This window comes from Thalassophryne amazonica, chromosome 7 (assembly GCF_902500255.1).
Source record: "Thalassophryne amazonica chromosome 7, fThaAma1.1, whole genome shotgun sequence".
Classification (NCBI taxonomy): Eukaryota; Metazoa; Chordata; class Actinopteri; order Batrachoidiformes; family Batrachoididae; genus Thalassophryne; species Thalassophryne amazonica.
This window is the reverse complement of record NC_047109.1, coordinates 38,751,054-38,768,198: the sequence shown is the minus strand read 5'-3', so window position 1 is coordinate 38,768,198 and position 17,145 is coordinate 38,751,054. Positions and strand designations below refer to the sequence as shown.

Here is a 17,145-nt window from a genome sequence, read left to right as displayed (position 1 = left end):
TAATAATGGTAGGGCTTCCTTGAGCAGCCTGGTAGGAATGGGGTCTAATAAACATGTTGATGGTTTGGATGAAGTAACTAATGAAAATAACTCAGACAGAACAATCGGAGAGAAAGAGTCTAACCAAATACCGGCATCACTGAAAGCAGCCAAAGATAACGATACATCTTTGGGATGGTTATGAGTAATTTTTTTCTCTAATAGTTAAAATTTTATTAGCAAAGAAAGTCATGAAGTCATTACTAGTTAAACTTAAAGGAATACTCGGCTCAATAGAGCTCTGACTCTTTGTCAGCCTGGCTACAGTGCTGAAAAGAAACCTGGGGTTGTTCTTATTTTCTTCAATTAGTGATGAGTAGTAAGATGTCCTAGCTTTACGGAGGGCTTTTTATAGAGCAACAGACTCTTTTTCCAGGCTAAGTGAAGATCTTCTAAATTAGTGAGACGCCATTTCCTCTCCAACTTATGGGTTATCTGCTTTAAGCTGCGAGTTTGTGAGTTATACCACAGAGTCATGCACTTCTGATTTAAAGCTCTCTTTTTCAGAGGAGCTACAGCATCCAAAGTTGTCTTCAATGAGGATGTAAAACTATTGACGAGATACTCTATCTCACTTACAGAGTTTAGGTAGCTACTCTGCACTGTGTTGGTATATGGCATTAGAGAACATAAAGAAGGAATCATATCCTTAAACCTAGGTACAGCGCTTTCTGAAAGACTTCTAGTATAATGAAACTTATTCCCCACTGCTGGGTAGTCCATCAGAGTAAATGTAAATGTTATTAAGAAATTATCAGACAGAAGGTAGTTTTCAGGGAATACTGTTAAGTCTTCAATTTCCATACCATAAGTCAGAACAAGATCTAAGATATGATTAAAGTGGCGGGTGGACTCATTTACATTTTGAGCAAAGCCAGTTGAGTCTAATAATAGATTAAATGCAGTGTTGAGGCTGTCATTCTCAGCATCTGTGTGGATGTTAAAATCGCCCACTATAATTATCTTATCTGAGCTAAGCACTAAGTCAGACAAAAGGTCTGAAAATTCACAGAGAAACTCACAGTAACGACCAGGAGGACGATAGATAACAACAAATAAAACTGGTTTTTGGGACTTCCAATTTGGATGGACAAGACTAAGAGTCAAGCTTTCAAATGAATTAAGCTCTGTCTGGGTTTTTGATTAATTAATAAGCTGGAATGGAAGATTGCTGCTAACCCTCCGCCTCGGCCCGTGCTACGAGCATTCTGGCAGTTAGTGTGACTCGGGGGTGTTGACTCATTTAAACTAACATATTCATCCTGCTGTAACCAGGTTTCTGTAAGGCAGAATAAATCAATATGTTGATCAATTATTATATCATTTACTAACAGGGACTTAGAAGAGAGAGACCTAATGTTTAATAGACCACATTTAACTGTTTTAGTCTGTAGTGCAGTTGAAGGTGCTATATTATTTTTCTTTTTGAGTTTTTATGCTTAAATAGATTTTTGCTGGTTATTGGTGGTCTGGGAGCAGGCACCATCTCTACGGGGATGGGGTAATGAGGGGATGGCAGGGAGAGAGAAGCTGCAGAGAGGTGTGTAAGACTACAACTCTGCTTCCTGGTCCCAACCCTGGATAGTCACGGTTTGGAGGATTTAAGAAAATTGGCCAGATTTCTAGAAATGAGAGCTGCTCCATCCAAAGTGGGATGGATGCCGTCTCTCCTAACAAGACCAGGTTTTCCCCAGAAGCTTTGCCAATTATCTATGAAGCCCACCTCATTTTTTGGACACCACTCAGACAGCCAGCAATTCAAGGAGAACATGCGGCTAAACATGTCACTCCCGGTCCGATTGGGGAGGGGCCCAGAGAAAACTACAGAGTCCGCCATTGTTTTTGCAAAGTTACACACCGATTCAATGTTAATTTTAGTGACCCTCCGATTGGCGTAACCGGGTGTCATTACTGCCGACGTGAATTACAATCTTACCAAATTTACGCTTAGCCTTAGCCAGCAGTTTCAAATTTCCTTCAGTGTCGCCTGCTCTGGCCCCCGGAAGACAATTGACTATGGTTGCTGGTGTCGCTACCTTCACATTTCTCAAAACAGAGTCGCCAATAACCAGAGTTTGAGCCTCGGCGGGTGTGTCGCCGAGTGGGGAAAAACGGTTAGAAAGGTGAACGGGTTGGCGGTGTACACGGGGCTTCTGTTTAGGGCTACGCTTCCTCCTCACAGTCACCCAGTCGGCCTGCTTTCCCGGCTGCTCGGGATCTGCCAGAGGGAAACTAACGGCGGCTAAGCTACCTTGGTCCGCACCGACTACAGGGGCCTGGCTAGCTGTAGAATTTTCCACGGTGCGGAGCCGAGTCTCCAATTCGCCCAGCCTGGCCTCCAAAGCTACGAATAAGCTACACTTATTACAAGTACCATTACTGCTAAAGGAGGCCGAGGAATAACTAAACATTTCACACCCAGAGCAGAAAAGTACGGGAGAGACAGGAGAAGCCGCCATGCTAAACCGGCTAAGAGCTAGTAGCTGTGCTAAGCTAGCGGATTCCTAAAAACACACAAAATGAATAATGTGTAAATAATTTAGAGGTGATTCAGCAGAGGGAGTGCTTTAGTTAAGGCACGTGAAGATTACACTGTGAAGCAAATCGTTATCTAGGTAACTAGATCAATCTAACTGCGCAGATTAAACAGCTAACAGATACAGCAAAACACCGCTGTGCTCCGGAACAGGAAGTGATACAATACCGCAGTGAGAGCCAACCACCAGTAGAGGGCAAGCCTACTGGTGGTTTGCATCCGCCGCAAATCAGATGCAAAGCAGACGTAATAAAAACACTTTATTCGTGGCCAGTCTGTATGCAGTCGTTACAACTTATTTTAGTTTGTGATGTGGACATGATGGGCACGCAAAATATCCATTTTACACACTGTCCCAGTCCACTGCCAAGCCGCAAATCCCTGTCAGTTGTAGATATCAGCAGATGATGGCGAATATACAGCGGATAGATTATGTTTGTGTATGTATTGAGTATGTAATGGGAGTATGTAAGGCGAAGTCTAACGCAGCCAAAATTTTGTGCAGCTCAAAAATCCTGGCAACCGGAAAAACGTGCCTCTGCGGATAATTGCGGACGCGTGCGGATGTCTGCCACTCATACAAGCATGTTTCACGCATATTGCGGATGTTAAGCGAATATGAGCCAGTTTTGTGCACAATCTATACGCAAATCCTGTTAGCACCTGGCAGCTACGACTGTCTATTTTGGACAGGCTATTTTGGCTCAGCCCTCTTGCGCACAATCCCACCTGCTTTGTGCGCTGGATGCTGTAGATAAAATAATTATTTTGTAGTGAATTAATCATTTTCTGTCAAAACTTGGATGTAGAATACACCTCCATTTGCTTCTGGAATCACAGAAGACTGTTTCATCTGGACTTTTTTTCCTCTCTCTCCTGCTCCATGAGGAATGTATTTTGGAACAGCTTAAAATTTGTAATGTTTTAATAGCTTGGTAAAACAGTTGCATGTTCATTCATAGCTGTAAAAGTAGGTTTATGATAGATTTAACATCTTGTTAATGAATCAGATGAGGCGCACTCTGTGCACTGACACCCAAGACGTGTATTTACGCAAAACGCCAGCTCGTAAAAGAGTGATTTTGCAGTCAATAATGGATAAACACAAAGTTAAAAGTTGGATCACGGTGTCAAAGTGGCTGTGTTTAAAGCCGCGGAAGAAATAATGCCAAGGAAGCCAGCAAGCAGGATCACAGAGCTGTTAAGGAATGCAGACCAAGAGAGTGCGCAAAAGAGCGATTTCACGGAGACTGTAAGCCACGGAAGATTTTTTTTTTTTTTTTTTTTTTTTTTTTAGGAAGTGATCTACAGTTGCGGCAGCGGGTGTACATAATTAGAGCGGCCATTGTGGTGTCTTTTCTTTCTTTTTTTTTTTGTGGTCACAGAGAGCTGTGTGAACACACAGGAGTGCTGCATTTGACTCTGGAACACAGGTGAACAGCAGCCTGGCGTACACCGGTCAGTGTCTTGCCAGAGTAGAATTTGTATTCCCTGGCATGGGAGCGCGCACTCACTCAGTGCAGCGTCTTTTTTTATTGGACTGCGTTTTAAAAAATGTGACATCTTGAATGGATGCTATGAATTGAAAACCCGTACTTTAAAGGGACCAGGTGTGGAAGGGCTGGAGGTTTGGACCAAACCCATGCCTAAACGTGCACCAACGTCACGTTATCATGGTGCTACATGTCATATGTGGCTTGACGAGCCACTCGAGGCTGGATGGGGCTCAAATGACAGTCATTTGTGGCTCACTAGAGGCTGATGCCTGGCACATGCGAGGTACAGAGAGGCACATAGAGGCGCCTTAGTAGTGGATACGTAACATCTTAAAACGTGGATCATTCTTAAAATAATCGCTGACACACCTAGGCATGGCTTATTATTCGGTGGGACCGAGGCTTAAGCAATCGACACCAAACTTGGTATGGTGGCTGGGGGCACCAAGGGGGAGGTCACTGGGGCCCTCAGGTTGAAAGCATATGTGTGCGAACACATGCACACTCTCACACATGGTCAGGCTTGTATCATGATCCACTCACTGGAGCCTTGATTTTCACAGTTCACGTGGTACTCAGGTCAGGTAACAAGCATCACGCTTTACTTACTACGTACTAGCAGCTGGCTAGGATGCACTTTAATTGCAATCCATAATGGGCAGCGCGCCTTAACTCACATGCGGCGCGTGTGTTTTCACTTAAAATGTACCTGCAGTGTTCAGCATTGCAGTGATATGACATGATGTCATCATTTACTTGAGTCTCGTGAATGTCACAAATTGCTCTATGAAAATTAATGATGACAACATACACACAATGCAAGGCAACTTACTACACCTTAACTAAAGTGACACGAAATGTACGACATGACTAAAATTCTTCTCGACTACCAGTGCATAGAACGGGTAACTTGGTTAGTTATTTATATTACAACTGGTGGCATTTGAAAGTGCTGCATTCTGGTGATGACATTTCACAACACTTTTGAATTCAATTGGTCTGGTGGTGGAATTTGGCGTCATTATGCAGTATTGAACTGGTAATGGTCTTTTTTTAATTATATTTTTTAACTATTGCATCAGTTTTAAATGACTTTCAAGTGGCAAAAGACATTCATTGGCAATAGTTATCATGTCTTTAAGTGTATTAAAGGCAGAAAGGGTGCAATTATTGATTTGTTTTATAAGACACACTTAGAATTTGATAAATGTAGAATAAAAACAATGAAAGCGGAATTCAAGTCAGTTAATGGACAATTCTATGGCAACGGAATTACAACAGCAGCAAAATCTGGACATAATAAGCTTCAATGTAATCAAGACTTGAGCCATATTTTGTTCCAGTGTAAGAGTCAAATACCACTGTGTTTTAAACCAAGAAAAACTGACCAAAGTTCTCTCAGAATGCACGGAATTGCACCATTTTTTCCTAGGGGTCATGCCCCTGGACCCCCCTGAGGGGACCTCACGCCTGCGGCAGTCATGCTGTGTGGCTTTGCTGCACATGCCATTCACTCCCAGAAAATGTTGAGTCAAAAAATTTTCAGTTGCTTGCAGCCATGTGTCCATGTACACGTGCAAAGCTTCTGCTAACTCCTTTTCCTGGAGGCGCTTCATAGCACAATCATTTTAACGTAACACAGTTGGTCTGCACACCAAAGCCTTTGGCATCATTGTAGCACATAGATGTTGGAGCAGTGCTTAGCTTTAGCTAAAGTTTTCCAGAAAAGAGACTTTTTGTGGGTTGGAAAGGTGCGTGCGTGTGTGTGAGAGAGAGAGAGAAATGGATTTTATCACATGTGAGACCAAGTATGATAAATGAGACGACTCTGGGACATCTTCGCTTGGTGAATCTTTGAGATTAACACACGGCTAAAAAACAGGGAGATCTGAAGCACTGCGATAAAAACTGGTAAATACACAAACTTAGTGAAACTGAGTAACAGCTCGATTCTACTTCAGTACACCATGCAGCCTGTATCCAGTGAGTAGGTAGTGGATGTTTATAACAGTAAAGGTTGTAATGTTGTTCAATTACTGAATATTTTATGTCCAAATTCAAAGTTGTTGAATATTCCAAAAGTTCTATCAAACTGCGGCATATAACATTTAAATAGCATCATGCCTTTCTTTTAATAGAATGTATGAGAATTAGATAAGCAGTATTAAATACAAATACAGTATTTAAATCAGTCAACATAATATTAATAAAATTGTAAAAGTGCATAAACAGCCTAAAACATATCTGTAGAGGTTTGACGTCTGTGGTTTAAGGTCAAATGATTTGTTTCACTAAGTGGGGTTTTTCTTTTTTTAAGTTTTCTCTAGGTGACATTGGCTCAAAATGTGCTTAAATATTTGTGCCTGAAAATTTATTGTTTAAATACAGAATTTGAAAAAGGTCAGTTGGCGTGTGGGTCGGGAGGGGGTATGTGCACTTGAGGTCCGAGGGGGAAAAGACTGAATCCTAATGGTGCTAAACTCACCCACTTTGGATTCTGTATGGCAGCCGCATGCAATGATAGTTTTCTGCAGCTGTCCCTGGAAGGCTTGTACTGATGGAGAGCAAAAAGAAATTCGGCAAAGTACACAGAAATGAAGGGAAACATTGTTAGCCTAGGAAAACAACTGAGACTCGGGCAAAGATTTATCCTCTAGTAAGCAAGAATCCAATTCCGAAGCCCGAAATACAAAATGTTAATATTCTTAAATAAGACCAGACCAAAGTTGCTGAGTTAAAGGAAATTAGTTTACCTTAAGTTTACCTTAATACTTTGAAGGCATCCATTCAGTTTTCTGTTGATCAGTGTAAATAGCTTTGGAGTTGTTGAAAACCTATGAATATCTAAAGGGGAATCCTGCAGTTCATAAATACAGCTGTGTGGTTATGAAAGTGGTCTGCATGTTGGGGCTCTGTGTCAGGCTTGAATTACGACACCAATAGCTGTCATTATGCAAGAATCCCGCTGGTCTGGTTTTGTGCAGGAGTATGTTTGGGCATGCAGCTGGCAGTGTGTGAGTTTGGCCGCAACATTCTCGGTTGGCAAGGTGAGTAGTCAGTCACTTCAACTTTGAAAGATGCTCTCGATGATGGACTTTAGAGCTTTTTATGACCGCATCAGTTTTGCTTCTTCTTCAGATGCCAATTCAACAGAATTCAATCCAGAGTCCACGCACCCTGTGGTAGGTCAAGTTTTCTTTTACCCTTTATTGTTTTATGACCCATTAGTACCAACAGAGTGGGTTCAACTTCCTCCTTGGTCCTGACAGGTGATTGAAATGCCAGAGCATAACCCAGGTCAGATGGGTGGAACGATGAGGTTGGGGAAAAGACGGACCATTTTCAATTCCAGCACTAGTGTACTGAGTAAGTACTGCATGGAACAGCTCCTGAACCTGTTGGCTTTGGCCTTAACCCACTGAGGTTCCTAATGGTGAACCTGTCATCACTGCAGGAAAACTATATGGAGATGTGGAATATGTTGACGAGAGGCACAGACACAGATTTGAGGTACATGACCCACAACCTTGAAAGCTTCTAGAAAGCCACTGTTTCAGTCAATTATGGATAAAGACTTACCATTTTGACCAATATTATGTCATTCATGGTTTTAATCAGCTTCTTGTTTTCAGGCATTTCAAGTTGCTTGTTTTATTTTTCATAGCTTTATGTTTTGGGCCCTCGATCGTCAAGTATGTGAATTAATTGTAAAGTTTACATAATAGTGTGAAATATAAATTTTAGTGTCACGGAGAACGTTTTAAAGTTCTCAGTGACAGTGCTACCTTATGCTCCGTTTGAGGCTCAGCCACTGATCATTCAGATCAGCGGGCTCGACATATATCGAGTCCCAGGTCTCATCCAAGCATAGACTGAGTCACTCTGATCAATCAGGATCAGAGAATAGAATGTGCGCAGGGAATTTCCCAGTTTTCTCCACTTATCACATCAGTTTCTCCATGCTGTCTGAGCCGGCTGAGTGTCTGTGCAGCTCTAAGAAAAACAAAAAGAAGAAGCTTTTGCCGACTTACAGGCCTGCTGAGGAGGGCGCTGGGTGGCCAGGTTGTAGCAGTCAATGAGATGTGTCTCTCTGAGTTGTACCGGACACTTCAGTTTTGAGCGAGAGGGTGTTATATTTTATTTTAAAACATTGTACACCTTGTTTTTATTCAGGACCATGGGTAAAAGTTCCTTGTTGTCATTGTTCCTGAAGTTCTGTTTAGAATAAGAAGCAAAATAATGTTTGTCTTTTTTTTTTTCTTCTTAACTGATCCAAAAAAAAATAAGATCTAATACTAGCGATGCACCAATCCCAATACCGTATTCATTCACTTGTACTTGTAATCATAAAACGTCTCCGATACTACGACACCCGATACACCTTTACAGCAGTGTAATGTCAACCTCTCAATTTCCGGACTATAAGCGATACTGTTTTCATATGTTTTAAACACTGCGGCTTAAACAGTGATGCGGCTAATTTATTGATTTTTTTTATTTTTTTATTATTTTTTTTTTTTTTTTTTTTTACAGGCTTTCATGATACTTACTCATAAGTCGAAATACGTTCATCAATGCTTTCCATTGATTGGCTGAAAGCTGCAGTCCTCATGTGGAGTAAATTCAGTGGGATTCATCATCACATCCTGATTTTGGAAAATAACATCTGAAAATAGTTTTAATTCCTGTTGTGGCTGAAAAAGGTTCCTCTGTGGCTTTGGTACTTCGTGCCACAGTTCCTCTAGTCCATAAACCAAGTTCCACAACCCACCTTATTTTTAATTTTGGCTGCACCCCCGAAGGGCCTAAGATATCTTGAGCCCCTTGGGGGTGCAGCCAAATCACTATTTTGTGGTCTGGGCTCATGGGCTACTCCATCATATCATGGTTTCAGCAGCGGAGGTTGTCCATCAGACCCTTGGTGTGGCTGTTCAGGATGACAGGAGAAGTTCACAGCGTCAGTGTGCCTCTTTAACATCTCAGTTACCTCAGGCATTAGGCGATTCTGTCTGCACGTAATGAAATTATCCCATGATCCACAAAGAAAAAAATGTTAAAAATTACTCTGTTTTGCCTCCGCGTGCGTGCGTGCTGCCGTGCTCCTCCAATATTACATGTTCACCTTTGGGTGGGGGGGAAAAAAAACCATTTACTGTATGTGTTTGTGTATGTTACTGGTGTGTGTTTAATTAAAAGTTTAAAAAACATACTGTGGAGAGTGAAAGGCTGTTTAGTTCAGTGTCACACATTGTAGATGAAAACACAAATAATGCAGAGAAGCTTCTTTTGATCAAAAAGAATCTGCCCCTCACATTTTCAAAAAAGGCTTTTAGTCCTCACAGACATAGGTAAAGTTATTGATGGACAATTTCAGTTCTGTTCCTGGCAGTGTTGTAATGTAACAGAGTAGAAATACTTTGTTACTGTACTTAAGTAGAATTTTTATGTATCTGTACTTTACTTCGTTATTTACATTTCTGCCGTGTTCACTCTTACGTTACTACATTTCCTCAATAAAGTGTATACTTTGACTCAGATACATTTCCCTGAACCATCTTCATTGCTCGTTACTACAATATAAAAGTAGAAGAAATTTGATTGGGTGATGCCTGTTTGCAGAGGTGAAAGCACCGGTGCTCTGTACCGGTAAGAGACGTCCTCTTCAGCCTCAGCAGAGGGGTCCACCTTTCAGCCCTGCAGCAAGTGCTGTGTTTGACATAGAACAAGTTTAAAAAACAATAACAATAATAATTAGTAAAGATGATGCGCCCCCACTGAGGAAGAGGAGACTGGAGAGTGAAAAGGGGGCCATGTGCACTTTGGATTCCAGACGCGCACATGCCGACGCATACACACATACACGGATCAGCTCCCGGCTGGAGTTAACGCACACTTAAGGGAAAAACTTCAGCGTCGCTGTTTCATTTATTTGAAATTTGCGCAGAGAAGCGATGCGTAAAAGCGGCACCACGTTTTAAATTCAAGAATGCTGCGTTTGGTTGCTTTGCAGTGGTTGGTGGTGATGCTTGCATTATTTTTTTATTTTTTTTTAAACTTTCCTTAAATTTGGCACAACTGTGTAGCTATAAATGACTGTTCTGTTTCACAAGAGCCTGACTGTTGTGTTTAACAGAAAAGTATGTGTGGGTCTTCAGAAAAAGAACAGCAACGATATTTACAGCTATTTCCATCTAAGTGTTGCTCACTCATCCCATCACCAGCACCATCTGCTCCGCCAGAGGCGGATCCAGCCTTTTATCGGGGCTGAGGCCCCCTCCTGGTTTATCCAGACACCACACTGCCTTTCTTCTTGTTGCTGTTCACTCTCCACTCGTTTTGAATTTTACTTTTACTCAATACTTTCACTTAAAGTGCATTTTATATGAGAAATTTACTTTTGACACTTAAGTACAGTAAATGTCAGATACTTTAAGACTTTTACTCAAGTAATATTTTAAAAGGAGACTTTAACTTTTACCAAAGTAATTTTATGGTAAGATACTTGTATTTTCACTCAGGTATCACTTTGAGGTACTTTATACAAGACTGGTTCCTGGTGTGGTGTATATTTTGTAGTGCTGAAGTCCACGGGTTGCATTTCAGTAAGATGTCTGGCAGTGTCATGTTTGTTATGAAACACATTTAATGTTAAAGGACAATTTGTTGTAGTCAAAAAGTGAAGTTACATGATTTAAGTGAAATGTTTGTAAATAAAAACAAAGCTAATAACACTGGTAGCAGTTACAGTCAAAACGTAATGGCCCAGTGACACGGCACTTAACGAAGGGCAACAAAGCCCTGACGAAACAGGAAATCTGGACTTTCGTTGACTTTCCTTGGCATCGCTTAACCTTCGCGCAGCTTCATTCCTGCAGCTGGCACTTCGTCAGGATTTTTAAACTGTTGAAAAATTTGAACAAAGGGCAATGAAAACCTCAATTCGTCTGTTTCGTTTTGCTGTCGTTCTTGACGTTTTTTAATCGTTTGTTTAGTTTTTGTAACTAAACAAATGACTTGACTTCCTTGGAGCAGCTGAATGTTTTCACACAGTGCAGACGCTGGTTTGTGAGCACTGAGGCTGCTGCTGCTTCATGTACCGTTGGAAATTACAGGGCAAACTCAGCCTGCTTGCTTGGATTTTTTTTTTTTATCTGGGTGGGGGGTCAGCTTCAATGGGCTCAGGCACCTTATATAATCCAGAATTAATCTTTTGTGTGGGTAAGTATTTTGTCAAAAGCAACTGCTGAATTTGAAACAACAAAAAATTGTGTAATTTCTGACGGTACTTGAATGCAGCATTAGCAGCAGCTGCTGCGTGCGCTTATTATTTGTTATTGAATATAACAATATGAGTGTAGGAATGATAATCCAGCCCTTATGTACATGTGGCAACAGGTAGATAATTTAAAAAATTATATAAAGAGCTGTTCTGGAAGGCAGAATTCATGTTGTGGATCAGCTGCAGCTGGTGGAAATAACCGCACATGTGAGTCAATGCGTGCGTTCACACGCAGTGATTAATTTACTGCTTTGATATATTCAATCATCTTTACATTTATATTTATATTTATTCCCCTTTTGACAGTTTTCTGTTATAAATCAATATATATAGCTTAATAATGTAATCCGGTGATACAGCAGTGACCACAGCGCACTTTTTTTTCTTTTTTTTTTTTAATTGGAGCAAGACGGAGCGCGCAGCGTGTCAACAGACAGTGTGGATTCTGAAAATGATGGAGATGATCCCTCTTTTGTTCTGGACGAGGAACCAGAGCAGGTGTTCCTCGTCCGACGTGCACACAGATCTCCATAGCTTTTGTTTGCAGTTTCTCCAGGATTCAGGCTCTATGAGCTCCATCCCCGTGCCGAGTCCTGGAACTCAGAGATGCAGACACACACTGTTCCAGCTGTGGCTCCAGGCGCGTTTCACTTAAAGCGTTGAGATTGTTAGCTTCAGTTTTTTTAATTTCCTCCTTCGTCCCTTTTGCGTTCTTGCTTTGCAGGTTGTTCGGTGATAAAGCTCTTTCATCCACCTTTTCTCAACGAATTGTGACTTTTTTTAACTTTTTCCCTTCGTTCAGGAATCGTTGTGTGACTGGGCCATAAGGAACAACTGTTTTCAAAGTCACCATAAAACTGTAATTGTATCATTTAAGTATTCGTATCTGTACTCGATATCGGCAAGTACCCAAATGTATGTACTCGTACTTGTACTTAGTCTGGAAAAAAGTGGCATTGGTGCATCCCTATCTAATAAGTGACTAAAAACCATGATGTGATCTGAACTGTGGGTTTTGTGATCAGTTACACCCCTAAGTATTACATATGCATATGTAGCACCCTTACCACCATTCTGTAATACCAATACTTCAGAATGGGAGGGTGCTTTGGGTCCAATCTCCAATTAAGGGTATGAGGCTCTTCCCAACATGCGGTATGGAATGCCGTCCTGGTGCATGAACTTTAATTCAGAGAAGGAAATGTTTGTTGCAAACATAGACACTCCTTTATTAAATTTAATAACAAAAAAAAAACTCTAACAAAAACCCTTCATTTGCTAGAACAAAAACAAATGACAACAGTAACAACAAACCCACACTTCCCAATTCTTAAAAACTTTCCGACTCCTCTGAAACGCAACACACCCAGGCCCCGCGCGCACACACATTCACACAGTCCGGCGCAGTACTCACGCCTTCCTGGCGCCAGGAAAAGATAAAATGGGGAAATAAATTGCCACGCAGGCCAGTCACCAGCCTGCCTTGTTGCGACCACCAATTGTCCGCTTTGAGTGCGCTGAAACATCTCCAGAAGCCATGCGGTACATGGACAAGTCACGACGAACCTCGGCGTTACAGCAAACCTTGACACAGAACACACAAACAATGTGTAGATGGTAAAACACAGCCACGGCCAGTGAGTGGAATCGGGCTACCTGGGTGATGTCTTGGAATATGCCCTATCTGCTTCCACCCACTCCAAATGTGTCCGTCTACCACGCTCGAGAGCATCAGCTCTCCCATCTTGCTGTCCGGCGTTCCTACCCGCTGTCAGCCGCGGTGACTCAGCGTCTCCTTTGTCCGCCCACCAACAGTGCGGAGACCACTGCCGAGTTCATGTCCGGGGTAAGCGTTCTCTGTGCGAAGTCGAAATGCCTCTCTGTCCGCTCAGTCTCCCAAGCGAGAGAAGGAAAGAGTTCTCTCTCTGTTGAAGCATGTCCGCCTCTCTTCAGTCCCCACAAACTCCGAAACCGCGCCTCAGTCATACACTCCACCAATCACTCCACACCACACGCCCTCAAACCAGCCAGTCACAATTCACCAGCTGGTACACGTGCAACTCACCTCTTAGTGACCCTCCTGATCTCACTCGTTCAAATTCAAAAAATTCAAATGTATTAATTTATATAGCGCCAGTTCACGACAAAATCGTCTCAAGGCGCTTCACAACATAAACAATTAAAAATTTAAAACACAATAAAAACAACCATAAAAGAAAGACAGCAGTAAAAGAATACAAGATTAAAAACACATCATAACACTAATGATAAAACAGGGAAAATAAATGAGTCTTTAAACGTGATTTAAAGGTCTCCACAGTGTCCGACTGCCGAATGTGTCTGTTGTTCAATCAGACATTATTGCTGATAGCAGAAACAATTAACCCGGCGCAAACTTTTATGCAAATATACGATTTACATCAAACAAAGAAATATTTTATCTGCGAAAGACTCTTGTGTAACAATGGAACGTCAGTAAATCAAACCTTTTTTTTTTTTTTTTTCTTTTTGTACTGTGATTTGGTATGACACAAAAATAACACATTCTTCCATGTGGTATCTGACAGTGACCCTTGTCAGACCCACGTTCACCCAAAAATATAACTATCCTGGACCAGAGATGAAATATTTCTCTGGCACATCATCATTTTAGCCCCGGTCCCCATGGTTGGTCTGCATCAGTGGAGCTCTGTTACTAGGTCCATAGTACAGTAGTCATTCGTGCAATGGAATATTGTCTAATAGCGGTCCTTGCCAGCTTAACCTGTTGGTATCATCCTTCTTTGTCCAGGGGTAAACCCTGCATTTGTTTCTGTTTGCTGCAGTTTATACTTCAACAACATGCATATTAACATTAAATCGGTGTGTAACTTTGCAAAAACAATGTCGGACTCTGTAGTTTTCTCTGGGCCCCTCCCCAATCGGACCGGGAGTGACATGTTTAGCCGCATGTTCTCCTTGAATTGCTGGCTGTCTGAGTGGTGTCCAAAAAATGAGGTGGGCTTCATAGATAATTGGCAAAGCTTCTGGGGAAAACCTGGTCTTGTTAGGAGAGACGGCATCCATCCCACTTTGGATGGAGCAGCTCTCATTTCTAGAAATCTGGCAATTTTCTTAAATCCTCCAAACCGTGACTATCCAGGGGTTGGACCAGAAGCAAGAGTTGTAGTCTACACATCTCTCTGCAGCTTCTCTCCCCTGCCATCCCCTCATTACCCCATCCCCGTAGAGACGGTGTCTGCTCCCAGACCACCAATAACCAGCAAAAATCTATTTAAGCATAAAAATTCAAAAAGAAAAAATAATATAGCACCTTCAACTGCACCACAGACTAAAACAGTTAAATGTGGTCTATTAAACATTAGGTCTCTCTCTTCTAAGTCCCTGTGTTAAATGATATAATAATTGATCAACATATTGATTTATTCTGCCTTACAGAAACCTGGTTACAGCAGGATGAATATGTTAGTTTAAATGAGTCAACACCCCCGAGTCACACTAACTGTCAGAATGCTCGTAGCACGGGCCGGGGCGGAGGATTAGCAGCAATCTTCCATTCCAGCTTATTAATTAATCAAAACCCAGACAGAGCTTTAATTCATTTGAAAGCTTGACTCTTAGTCTTGTCCATCCAAATTGGAAGTCCCAAAAACAGTTTTATTTGTTATTGTCTATCGTCCACCTGGTCGTTACTGTGAGTTCTCTGTGAATTTTCAGACCTTTTGTCTGACTTAGTGCTTAGCTCAGATAAGATAATTATAGTGGGCAATTTTAACATCCACACAGATGCTGAGAATGACAGCCTCAACACTGCATTTAATCTATTATTAGACTCTATTGGCTTTGCTCAAAAAGTAAATGAGTCCAGCCACCACTTTAATCATATCTTAGATCTTGTTCTGACTTATGGTATGGAAATAGAAGACTTAACAGTATTCCCTGAAAACTCCCTTCTGTCTGATCATTTCTTAATAACATTTACATTTACTCTGATGGACTACCCAGCAGTGGGGAATAGGTTTCATTACACTAGAAGTCTTTCAGAAAGCGCTGTAACTAGGTTTAAGGATATGATTCCTTCTTTATGTTCTCTAATGCCATATACCAACACAGTGCAGAGTAGCTACCTAAACTCTGTAAGTGAGATAGAGTATCTCGTCAATAGTTTACATCCTCATTGAAGACAAGTTTGGATGCTGTAGCTCCTCTGAAAAAGAGAGCTTTAAATCAGAAGTGCCTGACTCCGTGGTATAACTCACAAACTCGTAGCTTAAAGCAGATAACCCGTAAGTTGGAGAGGAAATGGCGTCTCACTAATTTAGAAGATCTTCACTTAGCCTGGAAAAAGAGTCTGTTGCTCTATAAAAAGCCCTCCGTAAAGCTAGGACATCTTTCTACTCATCACTAATTGAAGAAAATAAGAACAACCCCAGGTTTCTTTCAGCACTGTAGCCAGGCTGACAAAGAGTCAGAGCTCTATTGAGCTGAGTATTCCATTAACTTTAACTAGTAATGACTTCATGACTTTCTTTGCTAACAAATTTTACTATTAGAGAAAAAATTACTCATAACCATCCCAAAGACGTATCGTTATCTTTGGCTGCTTTCAGTGATGCCGGTATTTGGTTAGACTCTTTCTCTCCGATTGTTCTGTCTGAGTTATTTTCATTAGTTACTTCATCCAAACCATCACATGTTTATTAGACCCCATTCCTACCAGGCTGCTCAAGGAAGCCCTACCATTATTTAATGCTTCGATCTTAAATATGATCAATCTATCTTTGTTAGTTGGCTATGTACCACAGGCTTTTAAGGTGGCAGTAATTAAACCATTACTTAAAAAGCCATCACTTGACCCAGCTATCTTAGCTAATTATAGGCCAATCTCAACCTTCCTTTTCTCTCAAAATTCTTGAAAGGGTAGTTGTAAAACAGCTAACTGATCATCTGCAGAGGAATGGTCTATTTGAAGAGTTTCAGTCAGGTTTTAGAATTCATCATAGTACAGAAACAGCATTAGTGAAGGTTACAAATGATCTTCTTATGGCCTTGGACAGTGGACTCATCTCTGTGCTTGTTCTGTTAGACCTCAGTGCTGCTTTTGATACTGTTGACCATAAAATTTTATTACAGAGATTAGAGCATGCCATAGGTATTAAAGGCACTGCGCTGCGGTGGTTTGAATCATATTTGTCTATAGATTACAATTTGTTCATGTAATGGGAATCTTCTTCACAGACTAAAGTTAATTATGGAGTTCCACAAGGTTCTGTGCTAGGACCAATTTTATTCACTTTATACATGCTTCCTTTAGGCAGTATTATTAGACGGTATTGCTTAATTTTCATTGTTACGCAGATGATACCCAGCTTTATCTATCCATGAAGCCAGAGGACACACACCAATTAGCTAAACTGCAGGATTGTCTTACAGACATAAAGACATGGATGACCTCTAATTTCCTGCTTTTAAACTCAGATAAAACTGAAGTTATTGTACTTGGCCCCACAAATCTTAGAAACATGGTGTCTAACCAGATCCTTACTCTGGATGGCATTACCCTGACCTCTAGTAATACTGTGAGAAATCTTGGAGTCATTTTTGATCAGGATATGTCATTCAAAGCGCATATTAAACAAATATGTAGGACTGCTTTTTTGCATTTACGCAATATCTCTAAAATCAGAAAGGTCTTGTCTCAGAGTGTTGCTGAAAAACTAATTCATGCATTTATTTCCTCTAGGCTGGACTATTGTAATTCATTATTATCAGGTTGTCCTAAAAGTTCCCTACAA

At 41.2% G+C, this 17,145-nt stretch overlaps 1 protein-coding gene across 5 annotated transcripts in view; it reads left to right on the top strand.

Moving 5' to 3' along the window:
- The window catches only part of ctps1b (CTP synthase 1b), a 67,721-nt gene that overhangs the window by 30,294 nt on the left and 20,282 nt on the right, over positions 1–17,145 (top strand). For all 5 annotated transcript variants that reach the window (XM_034174040.1, XM_034174037.1, XM_034174036.1 and 2 more), the window contains exons 12-15: positions 7,056–7,118; positions 7,210–7,253; positions 7,341–7,437; positions 7,526–7,581. In XM_034174040.1, coding sequence (XP_034029931.1) covers positions 7,056–7,118; positions 7,210–7,253; positions 7,341–7,437; positions 7,526–7,581 — 260 coding nt within the window. The remainder of the gene's footprint in view (positions 1–7,055; positions 7,119–7,209; positions 7,254–7,340; positions 7,438–7,525; positions 7,582–17,145) is intronic.